Source organism: Rhizopus microsporus, assembly GCF_002708625.1.
Source record: "Rhizopus microsporus ATCC 52813 unplaced genomic scaffold scaffold_19, whole genome shotgun sequence".
NCBI classification, from domain to species: Eukaryota; Fungi; Mucoromycota; class Mucoromycetes; order Mucorales; family Rhizopodaceae; genus Rhizopus; species Rhizopus microsporus.
The window spans coordinates 140,800-166,003 of NW_019671934.1; the positions used below are offsets into that span (position 1 = coordinate 140,800).

General features: G+C 38.3%; 10 protein-coding genes across 10 annotated transcripts; 1 reads left to right on the forward strand and 9 right to left on the reverse strand.

The window, feature by feature from the left end:
- Positions 1–18: 18 nt before the first annotated feature.
- Positions 19–423, reverse strand: RHIMIDRAFT_246388 (uncharacterized protein; the record flags this gene model as incomplete). The annotated part of the gene is made up of 1 exon (XM_023610304.1): positions 19–423. The coding sequence occupies one exon, from the start codon at positions 421–423 to the stop codon at positions 19–21; it is 405 nt and encodes a 134-aa protein (XP_023462798.1).
- A 2,714-nt stretch (positions 424–3,137) lies between these two features.
- On the reverse strand, positions 3,138–3,722 carry RHIMIDRAFT_240969 (uncharacterized protein; the record flags this gene model as incomplete). Its single annotated transcript, XM_023609489.1, has 3 exons — positions 3,138–3,440; positions 3,506–3,587; positions 3,637–3,722. The coding sequence occupies 3 exons, from the start codon at positions 3,720–3,722 to the stop codon at positions 3,138–3,140; spliced, it is 471 nt and encodes a 156-aa protein (XP_023462799.1).
- Positions 3,723–4,543: 821 nt separating this feature from the next.
- Positions 4,544–4,849, reverse strand: RHIMIDRAFT_263916 (uncharacterized protein; the record flags this gene model as incomplete). The annotated part of the gene is made up of 1 exon (XM_023611716.1): positions 4,544–4,849. A coding segment is annotated over one exon (228 nt), but the record flags the coding sequence as incomplete, so codon positions are not given.
- A 1,945-nt stretch (positions 4,850–6,794) lies between these two features.
- Positions 6,795–8,476, forward strand: RHIMIDRAFT_246391 (Saccharopine dehydrogenase; the record flags this gene model as incomplete). Its single annotated transcript, XM_023610305.1, has 7 exons — positions 6,795–6,805; positions 6,857–6,942; positions 6,999–7,125; positions 7,178–7,288; positions 7,347–7,455; positions 7,515–7,655; positions 7,709–8,476. 7 exons carry the CDS (start codon positions 6,795–6,797, stop codon positions 8,474–8,476), a joined length of 1,353 nt encoding a protein of 450 aa, XP_023462801.1.
- Positions 8,477–8,513: 37 nt separating this feature from the next.
- Positions 8,514–9,236, reverse strand: RHIMIDRAFT_207037 (uncharacterized protein; the record flags this gene model as incomplete). Its single annotated transcript, XM_023606953.1, has 2 exons — positions 8,514–8,795; positions 8,886–9,236. 2 exons carry the CDS (start codon positions 9,234–9,236, stop codon positions 8,514–8,516), a joined length of 633 nt encoding a protein of 210 aa, XP_023462802.1.
- A 662-nt stretch (positions 9,237–9,898) lies between these two features.
- RHIMIDRAFT_294615 (uncharacterized protein) lies at positions 9,899–11,356 on the reverse strand (the record flags this gene model as incomplete). The annotated part of the gene is made up of 3 exons (XM_023614105.1): positions 9,899–10,159; positions 10,221–10,310; positions 11,102–11,356. The coding sequence occupies 3 exons, from the start codon at positions 11,354–11,356 to the stop codon at positions 9,899–9,901; spliced, it is 606 nt and encodes a 201-aa protein (XP_023462803.1).
- A 703-nt stretch (positions 11,357–12,059) lies between these two features.
- RHIMIDRAFT_263920 (uncharacterized protein) lies at positions 12,060–13,293 on the reverse strand. The gene has a single exon (XM_023611717.1). The coding sequence runs from the start codon at positions 13,172–13,174 to the stop codon at positions 12,101–12,103; it is 1,074 nt and encodes a 357-aa protein (XP_023462804.1). The 5' UTR covers positions 13,175–13,293; the 3' UTR covers positions 12,060–12,100.
- Positions 13,294–15,372: 2,079 nt separating this feature from the next.
- Positions 15,373–16,718, reverse strand: RHIMIDRAFT_309318 (uncharacterized protein). Its single transcript, XM_023614596.1, has one exon. It carries the CDS (start codon positions 16,494–16,496, stop codon positions 15,498–15,500), a length of 999 nt encoding a protein of 332 aa, XP_023462805.1. The 5' UTR covers positions 16,497–16,718; the 3' UTR covers positions 15,373–15,497.
- Positions 16,719–22,596: 5,878 nt separating this feature from the next.
- On the reverse strand, positions 22,597–23,042 carry RHIMIDRAFT_263922 (uncharacterized protein). Its single transcript, XM_023611718.1, has one exon. It carries the CDS (start codon positions 22,955–22,957, stop codon positions 22,736–22,738), a length of 222 nt encoding a protein of 73 aa, XP_023462806.1. The 5' UTR covers positions 22,958–23,042; the 3' UTR covers positions 22,597–22,735.
- Positions 23,043–23,624: 582 nt separating this feature from the next.
- On the reverse strand, positions 23,625–24,672 carry RHIMIDRAFT_263923 (uncharacterized protein). The gene has a single exon (XM_023611719.1). The coding sequence runs from the start codon at positions 24,605–24,607 to the stop codon at positions 23,906–23,908; it is 702 nt and encodes a 233-aa protein (XP_023462807.1). The 5' UTR covers positions 24,608–24,672; the 3' UTR covers positions 23,625–23,905.
- Positions 24,673–25,204: the final 532 nt, after the last annotated feature.

Genomic DNA, 25,204 nt, shown 5'->3' on the forward strand with positions numbered 1-25,204 from the left:
AAAAAAAAAAAAAAAAAATTAAGAAATCAACATGAACATAATCACCGAAGACATAAATTTAACATACAAATTGGTGATCCCACGAATAAGACGTCTTGAACCATAATTCATATCGGCAGACATGACCGTGGGTTCAAGAATGGCTTGTTCTCTTGTTGTACTGGACATACTAAGACTAGTGATGGTCATATAATGTTGATCACTGAAATCGAGATTGTAGTTCATTGATTCCGAGGATAACGATGCTGTTATTTCATCTAGTAATTCAACTGAAAAGACCTTCTTGGCAATGGAGCTGCGTTGATGCTTGTTTAAAACCAAAATGTGCGTCAAAGCTGCCAATTCGTTGATATATGGTTCAAGCGGAAGTGCTGTGTGTTTGTTTATCAGACCATGGACAATTGGCTGATAATCCTTGAACATGCGAGTTATGTTGCTGCCGCGGAAGAATCAGGGATTATCACTAATATCGTGTGCATCATTATTAGTGTCAGTGCTGCTAGTGATGCTGGAGGTCTAGTCAAACTGAAAGCTTGTATCATCATTGTTGTGGGTATCAACACTGGTTATTTTTTGAGTATCAGCAGCATAGGTTGTTTCTTAAGTATCAGTAGTACAGGTTGTTTCTTGATCATCAGCACTGTTGACTGTCGCTGGAGCAATGACACTAGCCTTAGCACTCAGACTTTGCAACCGTTGATCAGGAGCAGAGCCAATAAACTTTGTGTATTGTATACCTATTCGCAATAAAATATCCAATTCAGTTCGTTCGTTCCAAAATCGTTGATAGTTGGTAGATCCAGCCCAGATCTTGTATTCCATTTTAATGCGTTCATAATATTGAGTACTGCTGATATACTTTGTGAGAATATTGCTGTATCGTTGCTGAGGACTACACTTACCCAAGCAATCGAACTTTTCAATAAGCTTTCTAAATGGAATATGCAAATTTAGGGTTTTGCTATTTGCACTGTACATCTGCACATCATTTTCCCAATTAGTGACGTAAGCAATTCAATTTACACAGCAAACAGTATATCTATCGTATTTACCTTATAAGAACTCCATCTTGTCGTAAAATGCTACTTGAAGGCAAAGAAAAGCAAAAGTGACCATAAAATGCGTTATTCTTATACACGCGCCATACCCAATTCTTATTGGCCGTGATAAATTCATGCAATAATCCTGTTATCTTATAAAGTGAACAACGAATCCTCTCTCAACATAGTAAAGAAATTATTACAGGCTCATCAATACATACCTCTCTTATACTTCAGTGTTGTGTGTGTGGTTTGTCTAGTGCAAATTGAATTACTTACGTCACTAATTGTGAAAATGCTGTGCAAATAGCAAAACCCCAAAAATCCAATATAGTTTTTATGTTGAGAACTCACATACAGAAATCTGATAGGAAAACAAATAGGACTAAGCTTTCATATTCCTCTGTCTCTCTTTTTTTTTGCATTGACGTCAATCTCCATAGTAACAGATGTATCCCGGCTAGTTAAATGCAAACATGGATGCTTTCCTCTTTCCAACTTGCTACAAGATCCATAGTTGGGATAGTTGTATTGTTGGCTATCTTTGCCCTCTACCTTTCTGGTATGATATTGGCCTTTGATATTAATATGGAGAGTATAGAATTTTTATATAATAGTATTAGATGTGTGGGTTTACTGTATCATGGGTTGCATCTAAAGATCTCGTCTTATTTTAGACCAACACTACATGCATCAGAAAATAGAGATAACGCTTCCTATTCTGTACATATAAGGCTGTCCAACGAGATATCCTTTAATGTAAAATACACTTAAGGGTCTTGGTTCTTTATTGATCAAACGGGTAACATAAAATTAAAGTACAGCAACGACAGCATTTCTTGGCTTGATGCTATATAATAATCAAGGTTATTAATTCCTTCTCCTGAATTTCTTCGTGCGCGTATTGATATTTTTTTTTTTTTTGTAGTGACTAGTTAATGGCACAAACGTATCAGATTTATTACGTGATTATCGTACTTAGGACCATGCTTCGGGTCGTTTTCCCTTGGTAATATTATGCATGTGATTATAAAAAAATGAAGCTCATACATACATGTTAAATAGGTGTGAAGGCCATGCTCAAGACCATCATCACAGTCAGTGCATTCCTGGGGTGTGGCACAATGATATCACGAACGTATGTGTTGATGGCATTGGACGTGTAGACAAAAAAAAAATCGTCATGATGGAATCATCTTCTGGTTTCATTGAGGAAGATTTTTATCATAACCACGGAGACATGTCCAAAATTATTGAAGAAGTGACTTCGACACTCAAGATGCATCTGTTAAACAAGTAACACGTAAAATAGATCTCTGTCTTTGATCATTCAGTATTTGATGTTCAATGCACCTGAAACCAATTAACTTTGCTGAAGACAACGCTGGATGAAGGCAATAAATGACGAATCTTGGATGGTGCTTCTTTAGCGGACTGGTCATCTACAGCATCAGGCACAGCCTGATCGACAACAGCACGCTTGGCTTGGTATGCATCAGAGCTGATAATCTCCTCGACCTCCATCTCTTCGTGCTCGTCAATCACTATGTCCATAGCATCCTCTCCATTTTCATCGCATATTGAATCGTTTCCATCCTCAAATAAAAAGGTGAGCTTCATGATATTGAATACTGGAAAGACTGTACAAAGCAATCCAGAGGCAAGAAAGTCAAGAAGATTATTGAAATTTTAGAAGGTATGCTTGCGGAGGTCCCGTTGCTGTGAGGAAGGAGAAGATCAATAAACTGCATTAAATAAATAGTTTATTGCGATATTTTTCAGTGTTTAAAAGTCAATATAACTTATTAAAAAGATCAAGAATGAGCCAAGCAATTGCCCCTGCGTATATGCATATATGCACGTGTGTGTGTGTGCCCAAAAAGCTGAATCTGACAGCTGAATGCAGACATTCGAGTTCCTCCGAAATCGGGGGCCAATTTATACAAGTCCTTCAACTCTCGTCTGTACAGAACTACAGCCAATAAGCTCCTTGTATTGAACATGCAGGGAAAAAGGGAAACTTTGTTTATTCAAGTATTAATTAAATTGTTTATGTGTGTTATATATGCATTCCCTTTTGTGAGAGTGAGTGTGATTTTACAATTGATAAAAGCCAATAGCCATGCAGATGATCATAAAGACAGCTAATGGTTGAGCGTGAGAAGCAGATGAAGTAGTAGTAGTGGCAGGTGTAGATGGTTTAGCGGAGGATGAACTAGAAGCAGCTGCAGAAGGGGTAGCATTACTAGCAACAGGGACGTTTACAGAACTTGATGCAGCAGGTAAGCTAGCGGAAGAAGATGTTGGTACAGCAACACAGATGCCTTGCATTGAGGCTGAATCAATGGATTTTTCAGCTTCGCGTTGAGGGCATAAATTATAGCATTCCACAATAAGACGCTACATATAAAGGAAAAAAGTTATTTTTGGTTCCGTGTAGCACACTTTTATTTTTGTCAACTTACCCTGGCTTCACACTGACACCCGTAATCAACTGGTCCGCAAGTACCAAGCTTTTTTTGCTGAATATCCATACATGCGTTAAAGCTATAGCAAGTAAATACACAATACATCAGCACAGAATAACATTACTTACTTGACTGGATCTGTACAGGTTGCTTGAGCCAAGACTTGTTGCAAAAAGACAGCAAGGATAGCTATTAAGGCAATAGATTTGTACATTGGTTGTTAAATGAGAGAAAAAAAGAGAAAGAAATTAAAGTTACCGGATGTTATTTATCTTACTTTCAGTGTCTCCTTATTTATACCCTTAACACGTTGGTGGGAATACAACTCCCTTACAAACAAACAAAAAAGGAGAGATAAATTGAAATCCGCTCGTAAAATAATAGTCTTTGTGTTTATATTTTATATTGGACTTTACTACACCGGTACCCTTATTCTTTTCTGATTTGATTCTTTGATTTACTAAAGAAACAACAGACCTTGTCCATCTTCAACAAGCCAATCTCTTTCCTTTTTCCTCTTTTATTGCTGAGAATCATTGATCCAAAGTAAGCTTATTTTTGATTAACTATTCTGAATTCTACATCACGCTAGTTTATAGAAAGCATATTCATCTTTCAGAATGGAATTGAGCGGATAAAAAGGAGAATGAAAAAATGATAAGGCTCCCAAGAAGTGTTAGGGGAACCACTTAATTGAAACGCAGATCTTCTTCGAGTATAGTTATTCAACTTGATAAATATATTTTATTGTGGAATGAACTAACTAGAGGACTGATGATATAATATAATGCATTATTCGTCTTATACTTACCGAGTCTTTAAGGAATGCACTACTGTTATGTACAGCACCGTTCATCTTTTGAAGGTCTTTTGAAGGGGAGGAGGGCTTTCATTGTCAAGCCATATATATTTAATGCGCTGTTCAGATCGCAATTCCACACTCTACCACAAGGTTCACACTTGAGAACAGTGTACTCTTCGCTTTGGTCTAGCAACAGAGAAATTATTCATTTCCTTCGTTTTGCACTTTTACAGATCTGACTTGTTAAATACTCGTCAACCGAAACAAATTCCGTTCCCACATTAGATTGTTTGTATTTTATTTTGATTTCTTCAGTAATTCGTTTTGTAGGCGCAGCTCGTTTTCCTTTCATACTTAACAAAAGAATCCTTTACTAACTCAATGATTCGCCTCCACTGAGAAAAAGAAGGGGGTTCAGCAGGAGGTAAAGGTACAGGGTTTTGGTTTTTAGCGCCAACTGTACTTGATTTGTCATACTTGTTGCTGTTGTCAAAGAGCCTTTTAACAGCTTCGTGAGCCCCTTTTTGATTGTTGATACGTCTTGAATTTGAGCTTTTGAGGCATATTCCATACACAGCGTTATTAAAATACACACCATATAAGGTAGCGACATACCATTTATATTGACAGTAAAGATAGTCCCTGTCAGTTAAATCCCTTTATTCATTTTTGTACGAAGTCATTCTAATCTAAAGGCTTTAACCCTGGTTTCTTTTTCTAAAATCAAGTAACTGTTGATTAGGAAAGACTGGATGATCCGTAATGCAAGTAGAGCAGGTGAAAGAAAAATACTGTGTTGATCATCGATAGAGAACATGGTTATGATGGCGGCGGCGTAGATGTGTAACATGGAGATCCTTTTCTCTTTTTGGTTGTGTGCTGCAAATCAGTTGGGAGCCTATTGGAGCAAAACGTTCCATGACATGTAATATGCAAGTCAAACACTGAACGCTTCTCTAGAAGCAACTGTTATGCACCTACACTGCGAATTAGGTTCTTCCCTCGATCTTTATACTTTAGTCAGTACTCATTCTTAGACGTTGCATTAGCTGCAAACAGAAACCAACAACAAGAACATATAAAAATTACATAGTCCCACTTTCTCCACGTATTTATTTGGCTAGTTGACTTGAAATAAACACGAATCACTGCTCTATCAGTAATCTCTTGTAAAAGAAATTGCTGACAATAGGAGCACTTCTAGAACTTGTTGCAGTGGGTAGGATAAAGGGTTATGATTATGGCGTATCGGCGCAAAAGCGTCGTACATCGGCTAAGAGAGAATCTTTAGAATTTGAGATGTCAGGGCAAGCATCGTAGCATTGCAAAAGAGAAAGCTAAATATGAAGGAAAAGCGTTATTTTTTGGTTCCCTGCACGCTTGTTATTTTTATAAATTTACACTGGAGCGGCACTGACACTCGTGATTATGCCTACAGCTATTTAACATACTTTGTGCTTCTTGCACACATGTTTGAACGCTATAGCAGGTGAACAGACAACACATCGACACAGCATAGCATTACTTACGGTTCGTTGTACATACAAAATTGAGCCAAGACTTGTTGTAAAGAGACAGTAAGGATAGCTACTAAGGCAATGAATTTGTACATTGATCGTGAAGTAAGGGAGAAAAAAAGAGAAAGAAATTAAAGTAACTAAATGCTATTTATCTTATTTTCTATGTGCGCTTATCACTTTGGTGGGAATACAGCTCCTTTACAAACAAACAAAAATGGAGAACCCCGCTTATAAAATAGGATTTCCTTTACTAAACAAAGAACTAGACCATCGTCACTAAAACAAACCCTTTTATTTTTTGGGATTACAACCTCAACTTGAGCTTATTTTTGATTGATTTGCTCTGAATTCTACAGAAAGCATATATACCTTTTAGATGCAATTGAATCCAGTAGCTGTTAAGGAAAACGCATTAATCTCTATGGTGATCTGTAGTCTAATGTATACTACTATATGCTAGAATATACACTTTTCTTTCCTTAAAGTATTGTATGGTTGTATACTTATATTTACTTATTTTGGTTAAAGTCTGAAATTTATGCACTAGTGTACAAAATACACTTTGGTAAATATGCTCGAGATAGTAGCAATTGATGAACAGCTGTCAGCTAGGGTAATAGGTTGTAAAATACATAAATACAGTCCTGTCCTTATCAGGTAAGTCATAAAGTAGTGTAAGGGTCTTAGTTGAATGATTCACTCTATAATGTAAAATAATATAATTTATATATAAAAGGTAGTAATATGGATAGATGTAAAGATTTGCTCTTATTCGCACTACAAAAAGAAATACAGTAAAGGTGATTTTGTTAATCAATCAATAGTGTAAAAAAATCTAATAGAAAGTGCTTTATTTAGTAATGCCCATCAGATTTGAATTTGACACGCAGACATAAAAGATGCCTTTTTTTGGTTGTCAATTTCTCTCTCTTTCTTTCTTTTATTCTTTGTTTCTTTATATAAAATGAGTGAAAAGTAAGTAAACTTACAGATGAGATGTACAAGTGAATAATAACCATATTTCAGGAAAATCCTCTTGCTTGGTTCCGGTTTCGTTGCTGCTCCCTGTGTTGAATACCTTGCCAGAAGACCTGAAAATAAGATTACGATAGGTATACATACATACTGGGTGTTTGTGTTCACGTTGACTGATGCGTGGGAACTTTAGCTAGTAGACGAATTGAGAATGCTCAAGCTTTATCTGCTAAATTTCCCGGTACAATCGCTGTCTCTTGTGATATTAATGATGACAAAGCTATCGAGGATTTAGTCGCTCAGAATGATGTTGCTATTAGGTAAGTCATGTTGCGCATATAGAGTTAAAAAGATGCTCATGGGCTAGTTTAGTTTGATTCCATATATTTATCATGCCAAGGTGATCAAGGCTGCTGTTAAGCATAAAAAACACGTCGTGACCACTTCTTATGTCTCTCCTGCAATGATGGAATATGATCAAGCGTAAGAGGAAATGGTTCCAAATGTAGTCATGAATTAATGTATCTTTTATCATCTTTAGTGCCAAGGAAGCTGGTATCACGGTCATGAACGAAATCGGTCTTGATCCTGGTATCGACCATCTTTATGCTGTCAAGACAATCGAAGAAGTTCATAAAGAAGGAGGAAAGGTGATTTATTTTTCATAGATTATCTTTTCAATCACCGACAACTTACCTGTTTTGTGTAGCTTAAAGAGTTTATCTCTTTCTGTGGTGGTCTTCCTGCCCCTGAAGATTCCAATAATCCTTTCGGTTACAAGTTCTCATGGTCTGCTCGTGGTGTATTGTTGGCCTTGAAGAACACTGCTAGATATCTGGAGCGTGGAAAGGTATGTAAAGCTACTGATGCGGATAGCATGATGCTAATTGAGTACTGCAACAGGTTGTCGAAGTCTCTGGTACCGCTCTTATGGATTCCGCAAAGAAATTAAACACTGGATATCCTGGATTTGCCTTTGTAGGTTATGGTAACCGTGATTCCACTCCCTATGATAAACGCTACAACATTCCCGAAGCCGAAACTATCATCCGTGGAACGATCCGTTACGACGGATTCTGTCAGTTTGTCAAAGCTCTTGTTATCCTTGGCTTCTTGAGCGAAGAAGAAGAGGCTCATTTATCTGCCAATGCTGAAGATATTACCTGGAGTCAAGTACTTGCTAAAACATTAAATGTGAATGATACTTCTGATGAAGCTTTACAAGCAAGCGTCATTGCCAAGTGCGACTTAGACAACAATGAATATAAAGCACAAATTCTCGATGGTATGCGCTGGCTTGGTCTTTTCTCTAACACAAAGGTTCACCGTCGCGGCTCTTTGCTTGATACCTTATGTGCCACACTTGAAGAAAAGATGCAGTATGGACCCAACGAACGTGATTTAGTCTTTTTACAACACAGATTCGAAATCGAGCTCAAGGATGGTACACATCAAACACGTACATCCACCTTGCTAGAATACGGTAAGGTTGGTGGTTATTCTGCCATGGCTACAACGGTTGGTGTCCCTTGTGGTATTGCAACACAACTTGTGTTGGATCGTAAATTGACTCAAACAGGTGTACTTGCGCCTATGACCAATGAGATTAATGAGCCTATCATTGAATTGTTGGAAAAGGAGGGTATTGGCATGGTTGAAAAGATCTTGTAATAAATTTATTAAAAGCTTTGGTATATGTACACATTCATTATAATCCTGACTTTCTAAGCTTCTTCACCTTTTTACCTCCCTTTTTCTGAAAGTCACGCCAACTGTTTACTCTTGTATCTCTTGACTCTTCCCATTTTTTATCATCTTCGGCTTTTCTTTTCCTATCCAACGCAGCCTCTTCTGCCTTTTTCTTTTCAGCACCTTCTGCTTCCATTTCCTTTTTCAGTTGACGTCTCTTGCGTAATTCCATCTCAAACAAGATCTGCTTTATCTTGTCCTTCACCTTTGTCCTTCCTTGTTCAGTTTGTAAATACGGATACTCTTTTTCATCCACGACCAAGATAGAATCAAGTGATGCAGAAAGTTTTGTATTGCCGTCTTCATCAGTTGTCAACGTAGGCGGTTTGACTTGTATCTCTGTCTTGACTTTATGTCCATTTTCTCTCAACACTTCCACACGAGCCTCTTCGATCACTGTCAACAAGAGCTTAAGTCTGGACTCGTCCGTAAGTTCTGATTCAGCCTTTTTGAGCAAGTCGAATGCGTCTTGAGCACGTTCATGGTCTACTTTGTCAGGATGAATCATTAAACTCTTTTTGCGGTAAGCCATCTTGATAGCTTTTGGATCAGGTTTGGCATAAGGTAATTCGAGAATCTGAAATGGGTCAAGCTTGAAGCAAGACAGGACACGTTCAACTTCGATCTTTTTTTCTGTTTGTGAGAAATATTTGTCAAGATCTTCTTCTGTGATGGCTGACATTGTCGAGAATAAAGAAAAAGAAAAAGAATTAAATGCCGCAAAGGGTCACATCATTACTCGAAAAAAAAAAAATATGTATGCTGCAGATAGCTTTAGCCACCATGAACGTTCTCAACTCAATTGAAGTCAGCTCTACTGTCTTTTCGAAACTGCTGTCCTCTCAATTCTATGCTCAAATCGTTAGTCCATAAATGGAGTACAGACTAGCCATAAACCTGTTTTCTCATTCTCTATTGAAAAAGCTTGGAGATATACATTTAGTAACTGTGGCAAATAGGGTCAAAAGAAGACACTGGGGGGCGAACATGAGGCTTGTAGAGGTTCAAGATGCTCTGACAATCGTGATCTTCTGTTCTCAGAAGCATATTCAACATTTGGTCCTATATGTTTTTAAGCAGCATGTAAGTACTTTGGCCAAGGGCTTGCTTTGAAAAATCATTACATATTTACCTTGATAATAATCTATAGTGTAATCTATACGTGGATGAATGTCATGCGTAGTAGATAAGGTAAATGGTTGTTGCACATGGTACATGTATACATCATTTTCAAGACTCATTTGCATCTTCAAAGTATGACCGTTGTGCCTTCGTAAAACAAACATGAGTTTTTGTACACATTCTCTGGCAAAGCAACATTACCATCATCATTGTCATCGCTCATTAAGAAAGGGTTATTAGACTTAAAATGGCAGGGGCATATAAATGGATGAGACGGTCTGTAGGAAACAATGGGCTTTCACCAAATTTTTTCTTGGCGCCAGTTACCAAGGCAGCAAAATGGGAATTAGGGATAGGAAGAGGAATATCAGAAACATCCTCAAACTCGCACATCTTGACTCTGCAAATATAGCCAACTGGTGCATATATCAGATCAGATGGAAAGAACGACGATGGAGAAGAAGTGATATTACGATTAATATCCTATATACCATGAAATAAAAACTAGTTGAGAAGCTTTAACACATTATGGTACTATACTTACATCAGTAGTTACTTCAGAACTTACAAAATTCTCGATCGTAATTTCTTTTGGTGTACACTTCACGCGCAAGGAAATCCACCAGAAGTTGGACTAATTCTACGTGCACTACCTCTGTCCATTACCTATGATGTCGCCCAGCAAAACATTTAATAAAGGACAGGGTTTACTCGAAGTATTATTTTATCCAATAAAAAATTACAAACACTTATCAATATTGATTTTTAGAGGGATATGTACAAAAATACAAATGGATATGAAATGTAAAAAAAAAAAGGCATAATGACAGAGTATTACAGTGATTCAAACAGATTACTTGAATTTTTTTGTATAAAATGACGCTGTTTGTAATACTGGATTCTCTCTCTCGTCTTGATCTTAATAAAGAGGTTATATAGAGACTCATTGACTTATACTTCTCTTATAATTTTCCATTGTTCTGATCAACACTCCACTTAGGGCAAAAGTTCTTCCATTGATTTCCACCTTCTCTTCTTTCCTCTCAACATCTATCGACCTAATCCCTGCTCCGTACCCTTCTTACTCGTTTTCCTTCGCTTCTTTCCTTCCTTTTCCCCCTTTGGTCTCAAAAGGGTTTTTAAATTCCATGTACTTTTTGACCTGACCCGGGCGGGACGGAATTATGTTGTTTCAATGCGTCCACAGTCGTCTTTTATTAACTTTAAATGTATTCGCACTTCAGACATTTGAAAATATTATTTCAGAAAAATGAAAAAATCAGTTCTATAGTTGGATCATGTTAAGGGGAGACTGTAAATCATTTTGGTTGCTGTTGGTTTGTGTCTATTGGGATGACATAGCGCCTTGGAAAAATCTAGACACTTCATGATTCATTGATGTTTGTATGCTTGCATGGAATTAACAATGTTCAACGTAGTTTTGGCTCGGAAGCTACTGCCACAACCAGTGCAACGGAAAATAGGTTGTGAAAGCTCAGATTTAGTAGAACCGTTTCGACGGAAAATACCTTTTTTCTCGCAATTAGGACATCTCAGATATTTGCGATAGGTCTCGAAATGAGAAAGTAAATAATCAGTTTCATCCTGTGACAGAATATTGTTAAGATTAGGCAGGTTATTGTCGCTATTATTATCAGGTATAACAGAGCCTGGAGTCATAATCAATGTTCTTTAATGTTTTATTGTTGCTCGTAGTGTGTGTAACGTATAAGTTCGCGAAAGAGAGTTCTCATATATTTTTGTTTTTATTTAAAGATCCATATGAGCGCAAAATCAAACAAAAACAAATATCCGCCCGGATCAGGCCAATCCGTTAGGAGGTAAATGTTTAGAAAAAACTCCCTGGGGAATAAGAGTAAAAAATGCTTAAGGAAAAGAAAGAGTGGAGCTAGTGACTGGGCTGAAGGAACCGATCTAACCATGAAAGAAGCTTTTGACCATGTGGATGCTTGAATGGAATTACTTGGCTGTGGCGTAGCTGGTCGAATTCATGTAGTATTGTGCATATTATTGACCATCGCTGTGACCAGGAGAAGGCAAAATCATAGGGAATTGAAGGGCGTGTTGGGAGCATACCCATAGGGAAAGAAAGTGGGTCTTTCATAGTTTCAGACATAAATAAGCATCGGTACATATTAAGACAGTCGATAGCATGTTTCTTAGTGAGCTGTTGCATAGAGTGCTTAGGACAGTACTGAGGTTTGCCACCAAAAAGCTAACCTAGTCACCAGAGTATACAGCGACCACACTCATGTTTGGACATTGGTAACCATAGGATCCAAGGGGATCAAGACATTTATTTTTTCAAAACGGACAAAATTTACCAGCCGCATTGTATGATTTATTTTAGGGTAGATAAATATGCTTTTAAAGATATATGAAAAGAGGGATGAAGTTATACATTTACTTTCTCTGACAACCAGTTCTTTGGACGATTTCCTTGGGACAAGTGACTTCCTTGAAGCTGACTGATGGGTTATCAGCGTTCTTGAACCAGCCAAATCTGAACTTACAACCAGCTTGAAGGGCAGCAGGAAGTTGAGAACATTGAGATGCATCAGAGATACCACCGTATCTTTGACCCCATCCATCGTTAGGAGCACCCCATTGAGAAGCACAACCGTTGAAGATACCGACACCACCGCCGGGTAATTGCAAGTCAAAATGTCCATCAGCGCCACCAAGATCACCACCGGTGTTGGTAACTTGGACAACCATCTTCTTGCCAGCAATAGAGGTAGAAGTAAAGGTGAGCTCGAAGCAAGAGCAGCACCAACGAGATTCACCACCACCGTTGATAGCAGCAGCAGCAAAGCCGTAAGCGAGATTGTCATTGACAGCCCAAGGTTGATTGTTGTTACACATGTAGCCACTGCCACCATTGCAACCGCTTTGAGTATTGTCATCAACAATAGAGACACCGTTTTTGGCACAAGTGTCAACAGGAGCAGTTACATCAGCCTTACCGGGCCAACTGCAAGAGGCCTTACAGCAATCCCAGTAGCGAGTACTTCTACCATTACCGGAGGCACCACCAGAGACGGGAGAGTATCCACTGCCACTAGACTTAGAAGGAGTAGAAGGCTGGGGCTTGGAAGTGGTAGTGGTATGCTTGGGTTCTTCAGTAGTGGTAGTATGCTTAGGAGTATCAGTGGTAGTTGTGTGCTTAGGAGTATCAGTAGTAGTTGTATGTTTAGGAGTATCGGTAGTGGTTGTGTGCTTTGGAGCGTCAGTGGTAGTGGTGTGCTTTACGGTAGTAGCAGACTTGTAGTTGGATACGTATTCATTAGGAACACATTGAGAGTACCATGGGTTATCAGGAAAGTCAACACAGGTAGAGCCAGATTCACAGCATGTAGGGCCCTTCCAGTTCTTACCACCGCATTGATAGTATTTCTTGCTACATTCAGCAGCAGCTAATTCTGTACCGAGAGCAAGGGCTAAAGCAACTGAGGAAGCAATAGTGATGAACTTCATCTTATTAAAGAATGTGAGGGGTGATTGTGATTTTGCAACTCGGTTGGATTAACAGGGCTTATATATAATGTTTCAGATGTTCATAAACCTGTTTAATTGAATGATATGTCTATCTTTCCTCGGATTAAACATGAATCAGCTCCCGTTATTTTGGTGGTCCGACTATATTTTACTGCACGGTTTTTGATATCCAAATAAAGTAAAAATATCTGATAAAAAGTTGCACAGCGCCAAGAGAACGATTCTCTGGGATGAATATGTTAATGGTAGCAGATCAACCTGACTTAGTGTAACAGTTGCTCAAGATGTTCGTCCTTGAAAATGGAATAGTTTCTATGGCGATTCTTTCATACAACACTCATTTAAAATATGTGGCAAAGAGACCCAAAGCTATATCTTTTTTGCTAAAGGTAATCCTTTCTAAATTATTATGTATACAAAGCGCTTTTTGCTGTTTAATTCTAGTAAACGTATTGGCAGACAGTGACATTTTGGCGCTATACCAGAAAAGGATACGGAAAATTCTAAAGCGTACTGAACAAAATTCGCCGATGGCAGCGGCCTTGTACAATCCCACTTTCTGTACTCATTGTAATATTCACAAATTAATTGAGCTATCGCTATCACAATGCCACGTGACGAAAACATAGTCATGATTAAGAATCCGTCTTCCATAGACAAAGAAAAATATACTGCATCACAGTTGATGTGGGAATGTAAATGTACATATTCCATTTCTTCTTTAATACTTCAGCTCTGCATCAGTCTCTGGGAAACAATTGAAAATCAGATACTCATATAGATTTACAATCAAAGCGCCTAAGGGGCAATGTACGATGCACACATGCTTTCCCAGAGTTTGTAAATGTGTAACAGACTATCATGACAACAATATTCTTTGTAACACTACAACTCTATCCATCTCTTCCATTAAGATGGTGCATCAAGCCGGTATGTGCTGGGTACCATTCTATGTGAAAGGAAAAAATAGTACCTAGGATTGAATTGTGTTGTCTTTGTATAAAATAAGAGAAATTATGCTTTGCCCTGAGCAATTGCTTTGCATGTCTATTCATCGGTCGCAAACACTGCTGCCTTTTTTTCTCAATGACGCCTTCAATTGACGAAACATTTGTCAAAATATGGTGACATATTGATGCCAAATATTCATACGCCATTGTACAATTCTGTACCCACTGTATACATGTTTGCTTTTTGCTAATTTGTTTAGATATCATTACCTTGGAATATCATGCGCATTTTATATGCTTTCCGTTCATTCAGCATGTATTTTAGATGAGCAAGAAGAATAAAAAATGTTTTACAAATAAACTATACAGTCGATGTATGTCTGTAAGGGCTTCCATTATTCAACGAGCATATCAAAGACATTTGAAAGTATCAAAAGATAGATTTGGAATCTGAACTCATGCTTTTTCATAAATACAAACCTAATGGAATAAACTTAAATGTTACTTTATGAGTTACAAAATTATTTTCGGACGGTTGCATAATAAAAGGACTCTAGACTTGCTTTCAAGTCTTATCGGTCGCAATCTATGAATATTTAGACTATACTTAAATAGTCAAATCTATCTGTATTCCAGATGAACAGCCTGAAAAGTATTTCATTTAAACTTGTTTTCTTTATTTTTTTCAATAGATTTAGACATATAGAATGGCTCACAGATATACAAGCGTAAAGGTGATTTTTTTTTTCGAGGAACTAAAAAGACATTCTCCTTGTTTCTCCTTCTTGTCTGACAAGAAGTGGGCCCTGCATCTCCGCACAGGAAGTGATAATTATTCAAGCTCTATTATTTGAAAACATACACAATATATTTGAGAAAATATGTTGAAAAACCTTAAAAAAAATCAAGACTGTCACATAATACATTGTTTGACAAATAACTCTTAAATAATGAAGGTACACAGAGTTATAAGGACATAAACCAGTATGAAAAAGCTAAATTCAAGCATTATACAAGGCACGATTTTGAAAATATAGAATATTATGTCTATAGTTTATTATATAATATCAAACTTAGAGAATACAAAATCTGCAGCTAAGAAAATTAATGAAATATCGAGGCGAAAGCTTCAAGTCTCGAAGCAATCAAGTTTTAATAGACATTCTCTCTCTTTTTCTTGTAGTATTAAATTCACTAAAGTAAATGCATAAAGTTACAAACGACGTTCTCTTTACTTAAAGTCGAGTAAAAAAGTAATGATGATGTCAAAAGCAAAAATGTTTATTTCGTTTATGGGAATGAATGAAAGCGTGTTTTCAAAGATACATGAAAAGAGGGATGAAGTTATACATTTACTTTCTCTGACAACCAGTTCTTTGGACGATTTCCTTGGGACAAGTGACTTCCTTGAAGCTGACTGATGGGTTATCAGCGTTCTTGAACCAGCCAAATCTGAACTTACAACCAGCTTGAAGGGCAGCAGGAAGTTGAGAACATTGAGATGCATCAGAGATACCACCGTATCTTTGACCCCATCCATCGTTAGGAGCACCCCATTGAGAAGCACAACCGTTGAAGATACCGACACCACCGCCGGGTAATTGCAAGTCAAAATGTCCATCAGCGCCACCAAGATCACCACCGGTGTTGGTAACTTGGACAACCATCTTCTTGCCAGCAATAGAGGTAGAAGTAAAGGTGAGCTCGAAGCAAGAGCAGCACCAACGAGATTCACCACCACCGTTGATAGCAGCAGCAGCAAAGCCGTAAGCGAGATTGTCATTGACAGCCCAAGGTTGATTGTTGTTACACATGTAGCCACTGCCACCATTGCAACCGCTTTGAGTATTGTCATCAACAATAGAGACACCGTTTTTGGCACAAGTGTCAACAGGAGCAGTTACATCAGCCTTACCGGGCCAACTGCAAGAGGCCTTACAGCAATCCCAGTAGCGAGTACTTCTACCATTACCGGAGGCACCACCAGAGACGGGAGAGTATCCACTGCCAGAAGTAGAAGGAGTAGAAGGCTTAGAAGGCTTGGAAGGAGTATGTGTAGGAGGACTGCGAGTTTTGGTGTGCTTGGTAGTGGTGGTTGTCTTGTGGCCGTTGTTATTGTTATTGTTATTGTTGTTGTTGTTGTTGTTGTTGTTGTTGTTGTTGGAAGGAAGGCATTGAAGGTAGTATTCGTTTCCAAGATCGGTACAGCGAGAACCAGATTCACAGCAGGTAGGGCCCTTCCATTCTTTGCCACCACATTGACCGTAAAGCTTAGCACATTCGGCAGAAGCCAATTCAGTACCGAGAGCAAGCGCCAAGACAACAGAAGAAGCGATAGTGATAAACTTCATTTAGATTAAAGAATGTGAGGGAGATGACTTTTACTTAATTGGAAGAAAGATCACTGGCCTTTTATATGAACGAGAAATGGGCGATCGCGGGAATACTTTGAATTGTCTGTGCAACATGGGTTACCAAAGTGGAAAGACGTGTGCGTGGTTTCAAATAGGCATATTAATGGTAATAAATATCTGTGATATTATGTGCAACATCTACGATTGAGAGAAAGGAGGCTTTAAACAAGTGCTATCGACTCTATAAAAATGTGTTTTTTAGCAATTATGATTCTTTAAGTGGCAGATGATTCAAACCAAAGAACCTTATGATAAGAATGAGCTTAAAATGACTGCACATTGAGGCTTGATAAAGTGCATCATAATTAACGTTTATATATCCTGGCTTCCATGGTACCTATTTGTGCACCCGTAGTTGAGATCAAAGACAAGATTCGGAACATTATCCAATATTTTCGTTTCAGATTGAAATGAATTTACTGAAGACAAGACGATCTTATAAATTTAGACGGATACGTTTTCTTTAGACGAACTCAATTTCCCTAGGCTTTTGAGCTGTTTAAGACCTTTTTCGTCGAAATTCAAAAATTAGAGTGGAATTTGTTCCCTGTAACTTTATTGAGGAGCCTCTTTCAATAAGCAGTGCCAATAACAAAAGTGCAGTAATATATTTTTTTTGTAAAAGTTAAAACTTTAATGATGTAGTCACATGTCACAATGAGTGGTATGTCTCGAGTAGAGCAAGCTTAAGTATGGTTTAAAATAAGAATTCAAAGCCTCAATCACCTTGGAGAGGGACCAAAAGTCTTGAGAAACTGTGAGGTGGCCGAGGAAACAGAGAAAGACATGTTATCCATGATTCGGCGCCAATGAAGGCGCTAAACGATGAGGGCAGTGCATGCCACTATTTGACCTAGTCAATTGTCTTAGAGTTATTGGAAAGCGTTGATGTCGGTGAGTAGACGCTGGATACTTGACTTATCATATGTAGTATTAATGCAATACTATGAGAGAAGACATTGCCATACGTTCAATTTAGGTGAGCAAGGAACGAGCAGACGCTGTAGGTCTTCCGATGGGTGAGCATAAAGGAGGCACGCGGGAGAAGACTGTCTTTTTGTAAAGCGACTTAGATGAACTTGGCTATAAAGCTTTCCATGGAGGAGCCGGAATCACAAATAGTGAGCTTTAGGAGGGTTATCAAGCTGCCAGAGCCATTTTCAATTGGATTCAGAGAAGGGTAGGACTGTCCACGTTGGGAAACGGTGCTGAAGTAATTATTGGCGGAATCGACGTGGCTTATAATTGCTCCAAAATGACTATTTGAAATGACTGAAATCAATGCTGCCGATAGGTTGACGTTGATGGACTATGTGATTCCAACAGTTGGGAGTAAACTGGATATATCGTCTATGGAGATCGCGTAACATCCTACTAGAGAGTCTTGGATACAGAAGTCCGTCAATGGACGACAAAAGACGAAGACATCCAAGAAGCACATCATAGGTGAAGAATTAGCCAGTGATAAGGTGACGATGATGCCTTGCTGTAATCTAGTAGCCAACAGAAAGTTCGTTGAAGGCAGTACTTGTGTAAGGACGGCCGAGAAGGGCATTGAATAGAGGGGCCCAAGACAGTACATTGGTATGTTGTGAAGCTGTGATACTCTTGGCATACTGTACTATCAAGGCGAAGGTAATCTTATCGAAGGTAATATCAAATGGCTCGTCGGATCCTATGATGATGGGAGTACTCAGTAGGGAGGTTAATTCTATATCTTCATTAATGCCAACTGTCTTATCTTGAGAAGACTTGGAGGTGGGAATGAACTGAAATCTGACCAGCTGAGAGATAGCCACTGAGCAATTCGACTTCTGTTGGCTCAGATAAAGGGGACTTACATACTCTCATGGTATGATCACGTTTACCACAACGATAGCATCCTTTATTAGTGAAAATGAAGCAACTAGAATGCAGGCACTCAACCTGTCTACAATGGTAACATACGGGAGGAGCACTCTTAAATGCGGCAGGAGAATAAACACTAGGATTAACTTAAGAAATTAAGATAAACCTAGGGGGATTAAGGCGAGTAAAAGATAAGCTTTACTGATATTCGTATGAAGCAGTATTTATATCAGTTGACAACTGTAATTCATAATTATTCTTTGTGAGTCATCAATCGTAATTTATATAGAGCTTTACTTAGTTCGACACAAGCTCGCAACACAACAGATACAACGTACGGCAGATGGGCTTAACAGGTAGCTTGTTACCGTGAATACCGTGATAGGAACAAGTGTTGTAAACCAGAACCGAGACAGATCCTTCGAATAAACCATCGGTAGTGTACTTGGTAATTGATAAGCTTTACCACACTATTGGACGAATTGTATTAAATAGGAAATAAGTGTGTCGCAGTTGGGCATGCTTGAAAAATCCAACTGAACACGGGTTAAGACGGTAGCCGCAGTGGCATCCAAAGGTGAAGCTTGGTAAATTATATCCTTTACCTTGATGCCAAAATAAATTGCCTTTCTTGCATGTGCCAGGCCACCAAACAAGACTTCCACAATAAGAGCGGGAGACGGCTTAGTGCTATACATGCTAAGACACTCTACTCCCTTCAAAGCTCTAAGTTGGCCCTGAATGGCATGATAAGTCGCTTGCCGGGAGAAGAGCAAGCCTTCAGGGAAAAAGAAGACGACAGCGCCAGGTGCAAGAGCTTGTTTAACAATGGAGGCAGCCTTATGAGACACAGTTTACATTGCGAGATCTGGATCTTCATGTAAAATCTCTGGGACGGGGTTGATCTGATCCGACCGAGAGCGGATGAGCGATAAGGTGTAGTGGCTTTCTTCTTAAAGTCTTTAGCAACGACGGCTGTTCAAGCTAGCTCGAGCGGAGGTGAAGATCTCTCGAGATCTTTAATTGTTTGTTCTTTGTGTAAAATTAGAACGGACGAAAGAGAGTTTTCTTTCATGAGCTGTTTCATGACCCCCCCCGTGTAAAAAAGAGAAAATGAAATAGATAAAATATTTTTAGACTACTGACAAAGATTGTATGCATAAGTTCAAGATATTGAATGAATAAGATGCGATCATTCCAGGAAGAAGGGAGTGTTTCTGTTCGCTTTTCAATAAATTTCAACTTTTTCTACGGTTCATACATGGTTCTGATAGTGAAAAGCTTTAGCTTTTTGAAAGTTGTGAATATTTACTTAAAACAGCTTCTTTTCTCAGAAAAGATACATTACATTCCAACAACTTCAAACAGTCTTCAATTGTATGTCCAGTACGCTCTTTCTGTAAATTACTATTTAGGAAAAAAGAAAAAGAGAAACTAGTTGGAGGAAATAATCATATTTATGTTAGTCACTATTACCCTTGATTCGACTATTACAATTTCCATATCGCTTGTAGCTCTCAAGCTGCCAAGAGCATCAGCAAATTTACCAGAGCTCTCTGGCTGTAGTCGGATTTTGTGAGCTTCAAGTATTTGTTCGATGTGCATTCAGTTTCACACCTAGGGCCAGGAGCGACACATACTTGCAGCATGTACTTACTTTTCGGTAAGGATCACCTCCAGTAAGTTCAGGATGATGAAGTTAAATACGGTTATCCTGTGCTGGCAATTTTTGAAGACTTGGAAGCCATCCGAGAACAGACCAAGGTAGATAACCAATCTATCCTTTTTCTTACTATAAACTTCCTCTCCTCGCGTTTCTGAAGTCACCCAAATTCATCATTTTATCCCCATTATCTTTTTTTTTTTTATTGATTCATGCTCTCCATTGATTCTATAAGCTTCTGTTCTTTTTCTTTCTGTCCTTAGTTCGTTCTTTTGGTTTTCTTGAGCTTCCTGCTTTCAATCGTAAGATGTATGAACTTTTTTATTTTTTTATTCCTGTATCTCCTTTCCTCATCCTTCCCACTCATTTAACTTCTAAAATTAGCCCCTGAAAAGAAGTTTTGTATGAAACACTGTATATAAAGGCTCGTCAGAAAATTAAAAAAAAAAAACTGAAAAATACTTTGCTAGCGCCTTCATGTTTACCGAATACCAAGGCTAAAGTGTTTTAATTACAATAAAGCTCTATTATTAAGATATATATTAAAAAAATGTTTTTTAATCTAAGTTGCTTATATTGTATTGCTGCATGCCTTTTTGACATGATGGATCATTTCTAAATAATCTATATACATCATCTTGTGAATATGGTTCATTTGGCGTGTCTACGTCGACTCCATTGAGTGAAATTTCAGTACATTATCGCAGTGAGGTATTGGTTAAAAGGCTCCTAATAGACAAGTGTCGTTTCTTATTTGGCGAGCGCCTTATTTTTGTTCTTGAGCTACTATTATTTTTCACCTGTACATAATGACAGTGCGTTTTAAAAGAAGTGAACTATGATTCAATTGCTGTATCAATAACAGAAAAATTACATCAGGTCTTGACTTTAAGCTGATGGGTCAATGCTAATACATTTTAGAATTGCCACACTCAAGTTTATAGGATTAAGAAAAATTGAATTAATGACTAATAGTAGTCGACAAAAAAGTAAATTTGTGATTATATTTTAACAAAATGGTAATTACTACAAATTGGATGAGCTATTAATAGCAAGCTTATAAGACGGTCGCCTATTTTTTATTATCAGCAGCATAGGCGTAAATGTAAAGAATGTAAATCACAGGTATAGCGTATTTGTTGACCAATTTTTTAGTGTACGAGCGTATTGAACATGACTTGAGGTAGCTTGCATGATGTAGTTTAATTTAGCAAAGAGTTTCTTGTATTGACCATAGTATAATGTTTGTTTGCGATGATTTGATATTTAAGCTTCCGAGAATAGTGTAGAAATCGTCGTTGTCTTGAGAGCATCACTAACGTTAAGCAGATTTTAGCTGATTTCTAAATTCTTTCTTGTATATCCATTGATTGTTTCTTCGGTAAGCGTCGTCGGCGGTTCCATTAACTGTTTGTAAATGTTACTTTCATTAGTAAATAGGTTTTTATATAGTTAATATTTGAGTACCTATTCGAATTACCAAAAGTGATGAGTATATTGTTGTTTTGATATCAGAGCCAACTTGAAGCAGATATCAGCATTTTCCAACTCTTCTATTTCGTAATTGTATCCACAAAGTTCCATTATCTGTTTTCCAAGTCGACCTAAGTAAGAATTTTAGTTTGCATATTCCAATCTATATTTTTAAAGATCATACCTTGCTGTAAACCATATTCTGAGATATTTGTTGTTATTCAAGGGTAGTGATGAGTCGTCATCTTTGCAAATGTTAGTATTTGTATTCTCGTGAGAATACGGGTAATAGTCCTGATATTACACACCCGTAAGCAAGAGACGCCACACTGCCCCCGTCATGGATAGAGGGAACCCCATCAAGCAAGTGGTGTATGCGCGAAGCGCAAGCTTACCACCTTACAAGTCCCCCGATGGTGTGGGCTCTTTTCGACAGCGGTTGCTCATCGCTCGCCCGTGTTCAGGATCAAAGATGACATCTAGGTGAAGCCCCCAGGCGGTCTGAGGCCTTCGTCACCACCGAGGACGGTGATTTATCCCATCGAACTTCACCGCGAACAGGGGACTTTTATGCCATTCACCCTTAGCAAGTCTCTCTCGGATGCGTGGTCCCTCGTTTTTCAAAAGCAATACCAACTCCAGGCGCTCACCCTGGTCAGAAACAGCTGCGTCTAGCTATATATCGTTCTCTCCTCGCCCCGCCGGGATGCCAAGACGATTCGATAGGAAGATGCTTTCCACGAGCGCAAACCAAGCCTACCTTGTAAAAGTTCCTACGGTAAACTTGATTCTTTTTGACGTTTGGGTAATCCTACCCCGCTCGCTCGTATGAATCGACGCGACCACTGCTGCCTCGAGCACAACAGTTCCCAACTAAAGAAGACCACTCCAACAGACAGCTCCGGCCTTTGTCATACCCAGGACCGGATATCTAGCCGTTTGGATCTCCTACTCAAGTGCAGGTTTCTACTCTAATGTCCTAACCGAGTCCCCAGACAGTCGAGCACTTCCCACATGTCCGCGACTAGTTCGAAAGCATTACTCCATCCGTCCGCTCTTGTCGATGTAACACCCCATTACCATAGCAATATAAAATAAATAAATAAAAAAACAGTGAAGAAAAGGAAGTCGTGTAAAGCTTAAAAAAATGAATCAATCATATGCTGCAGTGAACTAGAGCTGGCCAGGCTTACTACTCCACTGTAACGACCAACAAGACGCTTGTAGACTTTCTAGAAGAACAGATGATCCCTGTTAATGAAAACAAGACGTCAAGCCAGAGTGCGTAGGCTCTCTGGTAGTACTGGACTAGTATGTATACCAGGAGTTGACATAAGCAACACCCAGCTGAAGCAGACAACCCTCTCCCTAATACTGGCCTACTGAGAACCCATAAAGCACTCATTTCAGACATGTTCAGACTCTCTAAAGATCAGAGCTACTATGTGCTAATAAAGACGAGAAATGAAGATCAGGTCAAAACGTATAAAAGAATTTAGAAAGTAACGAAAGATAATGAAAAGAAAAGAAAAGAAAAAAAAAAGAGAAAAAAGGGGAAATTGACTATCCTTAATCAAAAATTTGACTCTGGGCATTCCATACATCATAGTTTATATCATGTGGTTTATTTTAAAACCTATATACACAAGCTTAAACAGAGCTGTACACTTTATGTCAAAATCCTTCAACAAGATCGTTTATTTACTTATATATGCTTGATTCCAATATTAAAGGTTAATTAAGTATAATAAGTTGAAGAAAGATAAGTGTCAATGAAATGTATTTTATGTTAATTACATTTCTTTCTGTGTATATGAACTTTTTCATATGAAAAAATAACTCCATTGCCTTCACCTCTAATGATTTCCCTATAGAACCATTTGATGTACTTACAATCGTTGTTTATTTTGCCTAATTGACCAACTACAGCACGCCATACACTAGCTACTTTAGTTCACAGAGATTCTCGTGCTATCGCTCTGCCCTAAGCTTAAAGGGACTTTATCCCTGTATATTACAGCCATTGATTATCTATAACGCAATCAGAAAAAAATTCTCCTCGCCTCGTTGACATATAAAGTAATCACTTTTCACCTATATGTGATCTAGTTCTGTTATAATAAATTCGTCAGATAGCTTTTTTGAATAGGACATGTTCCCTCTTGAAAATTTTTCTTTGGTTAGTCGGCGTATGAAGGTATGTGTTAGCTTAATAAGAAGATCATTAAGTCTTAAATGTGTAAAAGAAGGGAATGATAAATACTATTTATTAAGAACGACGCTAATGTAAGCCTTATAATAAGAATAGAGCTCCAGGCTATTAAATATGTGTAACTGATAAAGATAGATTGGTATATACAGCTTAAATGAGCGGAATCTTGATCATGGTAGTATCTGGTGTGTATAAGAGACCACACATGACGTACCAAGCCGTCAAGGCAAGAGTAAATGACACCCATCCACTTGCTACGGTTAACTTTGGTACCTGCGCCAATCCTCCAACACCACCAAAGAAGAACGCCAAGAAAACTTGTAAGAGAACAAGGCGCACGACAATGGGCTGTCGAAGACCACCAAGTAAAAATAATAAGGCAGCAATGGCGTAACCAAGTTGAACCAGGCCCATACATTTTTCAACAGCAGCTAAACCACCACTTTCCATAGCAGCAGATAGAAATCCAGAACCTGGAACCATCATTACACCAAAAGTAATAAAGAATCCAGAATAGGTAAGCATGGTGGTAGCGGCAAACATATTACCAATGATGAGTTCACAGATACCGCAAATGAATTGACCCATCGCACCATAGCCAAACGCGACACCAACCGCGACTTGTGGTAAACTAGTGATAAGTCCTGTATTATAGAGGCCAAGGACAAAGGAGCAAAGGGCAAAAGCGCCAAAACCAATAGGTGCTGGGTTGAGTTTCCTCAAGGCTTCGCCACCAGTCTGAGGATGAGGCATAGGATGCTGAGACAGATGATGTTCCTCAGCGTAACTGCTTTCAACAGGCATTGTAACAGTTTCGTGATGCTTAACTTCAGCTTTTTCAATAGATGACATGATTGAGTACAAAAAGGAAATCAGAGAATGAATCTTGATATTTATACAAACTTCATGCAGCGACGAAATGCTACACAAATTTACTTAAAAGGTTCATAAAGGAAGGTGCCACAGTAGATACCCCACATTTTTTGGGACACAAGGGAAATGCTCATTAATGAGCCTCTAGTTGTTTAATTGCTACTTTGAAAGAAGACAGATTGAATATCATCATGACAACGTACCGTTACCTTGGCTATGAAAATAGCTCAGTACAACAAAGTGACGTTCAATTAGGCTCATGTTTGATACGGTTTTGTCTAAAAAAGGGATACCAAACGGTATAATTTTCCCTACCAATAAATAAACTTTTTCCCATACTCACATCAGAGGGTCCATATTACCTTTTATAAAGAAAAAGACCGTAAAAGTACTGTAAAATAGGCTAGAATTGGACTAAAATAGTAAAATATTGACAGAGAGATTTACAAGTGATCATTCCAGCCTAAACAGATCAAGATAGCCTCTACCCTTTTGTCAAACCATAATTGCGGATATAAAAAATGGACACGTTCCAATCAATGTTTTTCTTGTTTGTAAGCAGATATCCCACGTCAA

What these genes read in the sequence shown, in the direction of transcription:
- RHIMIDRAFT_263923 (XM_023611719.1), bottom strand. Translation starts at nt 24,607, where the DNA reads ATGTCATCTATTGAAAAAGCTGAAGTTAAGCATCACGAAACTGTTACA.
- RHIMIDRAFT_263922 (XM_023611718.1), bottom strand. Translation starts at nt 22,957, where the DNA reads ATGTCTGAAATGAGTGCTTTATGGGTTCTCAGTAGGCCAGTATTAGGG.
- RHIMIDRAFT_309318 (XM_023614596.1), bottom strand. Translation starts at nt 16,496, where the DNA reads ATGAAGTTTATCACTATCGCTTCTTCTGTTGTCTTGGCGCTTGCTCTC.
- RHIMIDRAFT_263920 (XM_023611717.1), bottom strand. Translation starts at nt 13,174, where the DNA reads ATGAAGTTCATCACTATTGCTTCCTCAGTTGCTTTAGCCCTTGCTCTC.